The sequence below is a fragment of the Triticum aestivum genome, chromosome 1A, assembly GCF_018294505.1.
Source record: "Triticum aestivum cultivar Chinese Spring chromosome 1A, IWGSC CS RefSeq v2.1, whole genome shotgun sequence".
Lineage (NCBI taxonomy): Eukaryota > Viridiplantae > Streptophyta > Magnoliopsida > Poales > Poaceae > Triticum > Triticum aestivum.
In genome coordinates this window covers 20,914,223-20,923,528 of record NC_057794.1, presented here as the reverse complement: position 1 = coordinate 20,923,528, position 9,306 = coordinate 20,914,223, and the positions used below count along the sequence as shown (strand labels likewise).

Sequence of the window (9,306 nt, the reverse complement as noted above, 5' to 3'; positions counted from 1 at the left end):
TTAAACATTTTATAAAAGTGTGGTTTCTCCACCATAATTATCTATGCAATATTAGGTTCACTCCGAACATTTTAGTTTTAATATTTGAAAACTTTTATTGTTTGCCTATTTTTGAATTTGAATCCTAATCGGTTTCGAACTAACTCGAGATTAGCAACTATAAACGAGGTGACGTGGCATCATTAGCAAAGGATCACTGTAGCTTAATTTCCCGGGCGTCACATGGTGGGAGGAGAGACGAAAAAAATCAGCGAAAATAAACCGTGAAGACGATTCACCAACTACTCCATTAGGAGTAGAGATAGATACATGCCCAGCCATAATTGACGAGCTCCATGTCTCTTGTACTCCCTCCGTTCCTAAATATATGTCTTTACAGAGATTTCAATATAGACTATAAACGAATGTATGTAGATGTATTTTAGAGTGTAGATTTGATCATTCTGCTTCGTATGTAGTTTATATTGGAATCTCTAGAAAGACTTATATTTAAAAAGAGGGAATAGTGTCTTAATGGTTGGAGACTGTGTGCATGTGTGGCGGCACTGCTTGATTCTGTCAACTTGTAGATCATGCAGACTGGTCCACGAATGGATTATTATTGCTGTTGGGTTGGGTGTTGGGTTGGGTGGTACGTGGTTTTGTTGCTCAACTAACTGAGTGTGCCACGCGACATGCTCACTTGTTGCACGTACCCACAAGTATCCTCGATGCTCACTTGTTTACGATTTACCAATGTTGCTTCAATCGCTAGGAGATCGATGAAGTGAATGTTCTAGTCGCAAGGTACGTGGACCGTCTCTCAAACTGCAAGCAAACGACTTGATCGAACTGAACTGTTCTAGATCTCTTAAATTCAGCCGTACACCTCCAACAAAACTAAGTTATCTTGGGCATGTGTTGAAGCCAAAACGTGTCGCTTAATTAAGCATAGTTAAATTAAGGCGAACCCATGCATGGACTGAGTTAGTGTGTTGGTAATGGCCGGCTATTAGGACCGGGTTGTTGTCAGCGTCGGTGGTGACACACTAACACAGCACATTAGTGGTCAACGCTTTTTTGGATGGATGTGGAGGCAGTCATTCAACCGGGATCCATCGACCGATCGTGACTGTAAAGTTAGGTCGTCGCCTTGCTGTGGCGGGCACCCAAGTAATACTCAATTTTCCGTTCATGGATTTGCTAACGTCAATCTGTCCGAATAGGACATGCACCCATTTTTTGTGCGCATGTGATCTATCTCACTATTGGAAAAACCGCCATTACCGAGTACATTACCCTTTACCGAGTACAGTACAACGGGATCACGTCAAAAGAAATGTAAGCCGAGTGTAGCTCTCGGCAAACAATAGGACAAGGCACATGGGAAACTCCGCCGAGCCCCGCACGATATATACTCAGCAAACATAAAGTCAGTTCGTGTCGAGGGAACCTTCCCAGCGAACCTTTTCGTTAACATTTTTTGAGAGAAATGTATTTTGGTTGGGCCAGGAGGCCAGCTAAGGGCTCCCACCGAACGTTCGGGCAATATGGAGTTCCTTTCGGGAAACACCGAGGCATACCATTGCGCATGAGGTTTTCAATGACTTGAGTTTGACCAACGCAACAAATTTTCTTTGAGGGGGAAACCAAGTTTTTATTCAGCAAAATCCATAGTGTGTGGGATACATCTCTGGTCATGGGATTGGCCCAACCAAATGTGCCGACCAGGACATAAAGAGAGTGCAAATTTGGCTAATCTATGTGCATAGACATTGACTGCACGATCTTCAAAAGTAAATTTACAGTTTAGGGGAATAGCTATACTATTAATCTTCTGGACGATGGCGACATTTAGCCTAAATCCACGAACAGAAAACTGGGTATTACTTTGGTGCCCGCCACAGCAAGGCGACGACCTAACTTTGCTGTCACGATCGATTGAATGGTTGTCTCCACATCACATCCAGAAAAGCGTTGACCAGTAATGCGCTGCGTTAGTGTGTCACCACCGACGCGGAGACCGACCCGGCAGGTCCTAATAACCGGCCTTCTCCAACACTAAATTAGTCCATGGATTGTTCTTAATTTCATTGCTAAACAATGGCTTAACTATGCGAGGATACGTTTTGGGTTAAGCACATGCATGACCAAGATAACTTGGTTATTTTTTGGAGGTATGACCTAGCTAAGCACATGGCCGATTCCCTAGCGATTAATTAATTAACACGAATCGATCATAAACAAGTGAGCATGGAGCAGATTTTTTGGGTACGTGCATGCCTACGTAGCGCGCTTAATTAGTTGGGCAGGAACAATCCACATCCGAAATTGCTTTACGGACGACACTGCCCGCAGGACCTGGAAGCGATACTTCCTCCCAACGGCTCTAAGCATCAGCCAAAAGAAAAACAATTGCCTCATGCGCACTGTTGGTGCTGCCACGTACAGTCATCCATGCATCGGCCGCAAGTTTGTCGTGTGTATAGCAACACTCATCCACATCCATGGACCAGTCCGCACGATCTAGAAGTTGACAGGATCAAGTGCCGCCACAGTCCACACGCACAGTCTCCAACCATTAAAACACAAGAGAGATGGATGCATCTTCTCGTCAATTATGGCTGCGCGCATGGACCAAGCACCCATCACTCACTGCCCGCTCTCTCTATAAGAATTTCCCGCGCACCCACCAGCCCATGCATGCAAACAAGTCACTGGTAGCCTACCCACACACATCACGTCAAAGCGCAGCAAGCAATGGCGTCCTCCTCCTCGTCTCCACTGCTCCTGCTGCTGCTTCTCCCGCTCCTGCTCGCCATGGCGCGCCCGTGCTCCGCCGTCGACGCCATCGGCACCTACTGCGCCAAGAACGGCACCAGCGCGGAGACGCAGGCCAGCATCGACCAGGTCCTCGCGGCCCTCGTCCCGCGCGCCTCGGCCGCCTACTACGCCACGGCCACCGCCGGCCGCTCCTCGTCCGCGGTCTGGGGCCTCGCGCAGTGCCGCGGCGACGTCCCGCGCCAGGACTGCTCGCTCTGCCTCGCCGCCGCGGCCAAGGAGGTCGCGTCGTCCTGCCGCGGCAGCTCGGACGGCCGGGTCTTCTACGACTACTGCCTCCTGCGGTACTCCACCTCCAACTTCATCGGCCTCGCGGACACGGGGTACACGCTCATCCTCCTCAACACCCAGAACGCCACCGGCGTCGACCTGGCCGCGTTCGACCGGGCGCAGGGGAAGCTCATGTCCCGCGTCGCGTCGGAGGCCGGCGGCGCCCAGAACAAGGGGCTGGCGACGGACACGACGCGGCTAGGAAATGACGGCGGCGGAGCCAAGACGACCATCTACGGGCTCGGGTGGTGCACCAGGGACATCACCGCGGCGGACTGCGGGCTGTGCGTGGCGCAGGCGGTGGCCGAGCTGCCCAACTACTGCCGGTACCGGCGCGGGTGCCGTGTGATCTACAGCAGCTGCATGGCGCGCTACGAGGTGTACCCCTTCTTCTTCCCGCTCGACAGCGCCGGCGAGTCGGCCGACGAGGTCGGACAGTGCGACAAGATCGTCTTGAACTACCCGTGATGGGTGGAGTACAGCTAGTCAAGTAGAGTGCTATCTACAAGCACTCTAGCTCGTTGTGCGTATCTGGTGGTGGCGAATCCATTTGTTAGTGTATGGCTAGCTCGTAGCTAGCATAAAATCCAACCGGGGTCCAAATAATTAATTCTCGTGAAGTGCAAAATAATAAGCAAAATAATAGCCTCGTGGTTGTTTGTGTACATGTTTACTTGTGAAAATAAATTTCGTGCAAACTACCGTCATGTAATTTCCATATTTGCAAAACTACTACCCACCAAAAGTTAATTAATTTCATATTTGCCTGTGATAACTTCATCAATCTCAAAATATTATGCCGGCTCAGTCTGTCGAAGATGCTTATAATGGTAGAGTGTATGTGCATGCATTTATAGAGACGAGTGTATGCTCGTGTATGTGAACGGCTTCGATTGTACCGTGTCAAAAAATATTTAGTTAATTAATTCTTTCAGAGCAGTTGATTGCAATTTTGAGTTATCAACACTAGTAGAAAAATGGGCTTTCGTTCGGGCCTGGCCAGCCCATTAGTCCTGGTTCTTCCATGAACCGGGACCAATGGATGCATTCGTCCCGGTTCGTGAACCTAGAGGGGCGGTCGGGGCCTCGTGGGCATTGGTCCCGGTTCCAGGCACGAACCGGGATCAATGGGCCTCGCTCCTGGCCCACAAACATTGGTCCCGGTTCTTGGCTCGAACCGGGACAGAAGGCTGGGCTTTAGTCCCAGTTCCAGCCACGAACCGGGACAAATGAGTTGCCTATATATACCCCGTCGCCGCAGCAGAGCACTTCAAAGTGCTCTGTTTTTTCTGGCCAGTGAGGAGAGGGAATTTGGGTGCTCTAGCTCACGTTCTATGCACACGAGGTGTTCGATGAAATGCCCAAGCCACGCTAGTTAAGCTTTCTCCTCTCGGACTCGACCTCCAAGCTCCATTTTTCCCGAGATTTGTCTAGGTTTAGCGGTCCGTCACGTCCCGTCCCCGTCTCACCTCCGTCGATCGCCCGCGCCGATCTCGTCGCATGCACCACCGTGGTGAGCCTCTCATCTTCTTCTGAAAGAATTTTTTTTTATTTAGATAGATATTTGTCTAACTTTTTTATTTTCATTATTGCTTGTTATTATATAGTGCGATGGTTTTGGCATCCGCCCCCGTCGGCCCTCGTCCTGGCTATGATTCGGATGTGGTATATATATATATTATCTTTTATAACTATTTGCTGCATTTATTGTTTCTGACAATTATGCCCATCAAGTTGACGTAGATTTTATTTATGTAGGAGGTAGTTGAACCGGAAATTCCAACCGACCCTATTGTCTGAGAGGTTAAATTTAGTTGAAGAAGAAAACAATTACTTAAAGGAAAAAATAAAAAAAATTAAGGAGGAGAAGATGATATTGGAGTTGCATGCTGCGGATGTTGTCGATGATCACAAGATCAAGATGGATGCAATGCGTTTGAAGATTAGAAAGATTAGAAAATATGCCATTCATACCGAGGCTTGGTATCATTATGCCGTTGGATCAATTTTTACCTTGGTTGTGATTATGATCGCATTTGTTGTTGCGTTGAAAGGTTTTACATAGTTTCAATGTATGGTTTAACTATATGCTCTGGAGAGCTATATGTTGTTCAATTAGAACTATGTATGTACTTTGTTTTTAATGTGATGATGAACTTTTATTAATTTGGTCACTTATCTATTCATGAGAGCTATATGTACTAAATTGATGATGTGGCTTTGAATGGTGCATTTTATACATGAAGTGCATCCAGTTTTTGTCGTAAGCCTCTCTACTTTCTTGCACATGCTATGTGGGTGAAATGATGATACCATGCCAACTTTCAACCTTTTCAGAGTTCCTTTGTAGTGTTTTTCAATTTCAGGGTCTTATAGCTCAAAATAATCAGTAAATGCATGAAAAATAACAAATGAAGTTAGAAAGGGTTGAAAATTGATGATGTAGCTTTGAATGGTGCATTTTGAACACAGAGAAAGTATGGAGTTCAAATAAGTTCAAAAAATGAAATCCCTTTGTAACAGACAAGTTTCCGTATGAAACTCTGATATTTCGAAAAAGATTGTCCGTTTTGTATACGAAGTGCATCCAGTTTTTGCCATAAGCCTCTCTACTTTCTTGCACATACTATGTGGGTGAAATGATGGTACCATGCCAACTTTCAACCTTTTCAAAGTTCATTTGTAGTGCTTTTCAATTTCAGGATCTTATAGCTCAAAATAATCAGTAAATGCATGAAAAACAACAAATGAAATCAGAATGTGTTGAAAATTGATGCTGTGGATTTGAATGGTGCATTTTGAACACAGAAAAAGTATGGAGTTCAAAAAAGTTCAAAAAAATGAAATCCCTTTGTAACAGACAAGTTTCCGTATGAAACCCTGATACTTCGAAAGAGATTGTCCGTTTTGTACACGAAGTGCATCCAGTTTTTCCCGTAAGCCTCTCTACTTTCTTGCACATGCTATGTGAGTGAAATGATGATACCATGCCAACTTTCAACCTTTTCAGAGTTCATTTGTAGTGCTTTTCAATTTCAGGGTCTTATAGCTCAAAATAATCAGTAAATGCATAATATATACGAATTTCAGGGTCTTTCAGCAAAAAGAAATATCATAAAATAAAATAAATAAGTAATTTTAAAAAATATAAACTTTAATAAAATATATAAGTAGAAACAAAATAAGATAAAATTTATTAACATAAATAAATAAAAAATTTGAAAGTAAAATTATCAAAATATTTTCTGTTCAAAACATTATAAGGAGCCTCTAAAATTTATGAAACTAAAATTATATAAAATTGATGCAACTAAAATTATCAAAGTATTTTCTGTTCAAAATCATTAAAAGCAAAAAGAATTTTCATAAAGAACTCTTTTTGTTAGAAACTTTAATAGCAAAAAGAATTATCATAAAATAAAATAAACAAGTAATTAGAAACAAAATAAAATAAAATAAATAAGTATTTTGTTGTAAGTAGAAACAAAAAAAAGAAAACAAAAAAACTGGAAAAAAAATTGCCACCTACTGGGCCACCACGACCTGAATACGACTAGAAACCCATCCATGGGCCAGGATTTAGGCCCGCATAAGGCCTAGTAGGCCCATCAGGCATAACAGTTACAATTAGGCCCATAAGCCTGCAATGGAGAGAAGCTCGAGAGGGGTGCGACAGTGGGGCTTATAAACAACTGTGCGCCCCTGTCAACTAGCGAGGTGGGACTAAACTCCCACCACCACGCCGCTGTGCAAGGCTTTGGTCCCGGTTGGTGGCACCAACCGAAACTAAAGGGGTGCATTGGTACCGGTTCGTCGCACCAACCGGAACCAATGCCCCTCTTTAGTCCCGGTTGGTACCACCAACCGGGACCAATGGCCGCCGCTTCCCGCCCTTTGGGCTGCTGAAAAGAGGCCATTGGTCTCGGTTGGTGGTACCAACCGGGACTAAAGGGGGGCATTGGTCTCGATTTGTGCCATGAACCGGGACGAATGCTCTTGGTATATAAGCAGCACTTGTCAAAAATTTCATTCAGTTCTTCGATCTGCCTCTCTGCCGCCAAACGCCTCGACACCGACGTACACCTCGACGCCGCCAAGCTGCTGGACCTCGACGCCGACGCCGTCGCCGCGCCCTACCTGCCCCGACGCCGACGTCGTGCGCCCCTGCCCTGCCCCGATGCCGTCGCGCCCCTACCATGCCCCGATGATGTCGTCCCCCTACCATGCCCCGACGATGCCGCCGTGCACCCCTGCCTTGACCTCGACGCCAACGCCGCCGCGCCCCTGCCCTGCCCCGACGCTGCGCCACGCCCCTGCCCTGCCGTCAACGCCGCCGCACCACTGCCCGTTGGACAGGCCGGTACTCCCTCCTCCCTCCCACCCCTCTCCTCTATCCTTCCTTCATGTATGTGATGATGGTGAAGTTGGTTCAGTGCATAGTTTCAGAGAATTGCATGTTTTAAGCCATGTACACAAGGTGTTTGATGAAATGCTAGGGCTAGCTAGGGAACTTTGTTTTATGTGAAACTTGGCATGATGATGTCTCCTTGGATGTTAGTGAAGATGGTCAAGTTGGTTTGATAAAATGAAAAACTTGTTAGTGCAAGTTTTATTAAAATTTAGTGATGGACAGAAACTACATGAATTTTTTTTGGTGCACTTGCTAGATGAAATTGGGGCTGCCCTTTTGGACTTAAGGGTTTAGTACGAAGGACTACAAGATGTAAAAAATTCAGAATTTTTTTAGAAAGGAAAAATAGGGTTGTAGTTCAATGCCAAGATTGGACCAAAACTGAAAAATGGAAGTTGTGCTCAAAATTTTCAAATGACCAAAGTGGCTTTTTGAATAAAAATGATCTATAGGCATCATAGGACTTCTCAAAAAATTTGTGGCATTTGAAAGGAATTATTTGAAATAGTTCTAGTGCAAAAAGGTCATTCTAGAGTTTGAAAATACTAATAAAAGAATTTTTTGAGGCCAAATGATTAAAATAATAATTACTACTGATGTTTTTGTTCATAGCATTTTTTGTCCTTGTATGTATGTATGAATGGATGGATGGATGGATATGGATGTATATATAAAATATTCATATATGATGTTTTTTGGTTCATAGCAATTTTTTCCATGTATGTATAATTTATGTATGTATGTTCATATATGCAAAAGTTACATTTAAGAAAAAATAAGAAAATTCTACTTTTTCTTCTTCTCTTCTATCCCGATACCTTCAACACGAGGGGGGGTCGATATACCCCCTCCCCGAAAACATTATTTTCCCATGTATGTATGTCGTCGTTCTCGATATAACCCCCTCCCGGATAACTTTGACATGAGGGGCAGTCTATATATATACCACGGGAGCACCCCCCCCCTAGAAAAAAATGATGTCGGTCTCCTACCCCCTCCCTCTGCGCCCCTACCCGATCGACAAACTCTCTTGAGGCCACCCAAATTTACCAAGTTAAAAGAGCGTTGTCGTCGAGGCCACCCCAAACCCTAGAGAAGCATCGAGGCCAGGCCACTAATATGATTCCTTATTGTGCTTAGCTAGCTAGTTCAACGTCTGCCACTAATATATCCATCTGTCATGTTTGAATAATAATTGTCATGTTGTAAATATTTGCAGAAATTATGGATCCACACCCCCGACACGAAGCACAAGAAGCGATGTTGGGGGAGATAATCGCACACGGAAGTGATGCCGTCTTGTCATTTCTCAACGACACATGCACCGATGGTCTGGAAAGACAGGATGAATAAGCAGGCTACAACGATGATCAAACAATGAAGGAGGAAGGACACCATGATGACGGTTCCGGTGACCGAATGGAGGGGGAAGGACACCGTGATGACGGCTCCGGTGACCGAATGGAGGAGGAAGGACACCATGATGACGGCTCCGGTGACCGAACGAAGTCCGGCCAGGTATATATATATATATTAATTAAGCATGTGCTGACAATAGCTAATTGATGCATTAATTGTTTTTGATATGTACACATATTAACTCTCTTCTTTTTCTTCTTTTATAGCCCTCCGGATCGAGCAACACTACGGTAACGAGACGAGGCCCGAAGAGAAAGTTGCGCTCGGATGAAAGGTACACGATCATCGAAATTGGTCGCGCTGGCCAACCGATCACTACTAGGGAAAACCCTAGTAGTAGCGCGGGTTTTGGGGCTATTAGCAGCGCGGGCAGCCGCGCTACCAAT

At 45.1% G+C, this 9,306-nt stretch overlaps 1 protein-coding gene across 1 annotated transcript; it reads left to right on the top strand.

Moving 5' to 3' along the window:
• The first annotated feature begins 2,622 nt into the window (after positions 1–2,622).
• On the top strand, positions 2,623–3,840 carry LOC123075750 (cysteine-rich repeat secretory protein 55). The gene has a single exon (XM_044498307.1). It carries the CDS (start codon positions 2,740–2,742, stop codon positions 3,556–3,558), a length of 819 nt encoding a protein of 272 aa, XP_044354242.1. The 5' UTR covers positions 2,623–2,739; the 3' UTR covers positions 3,559–3,840.
• Positions 3,841–9,306: the final 5,466 nt, after the last annotated feature.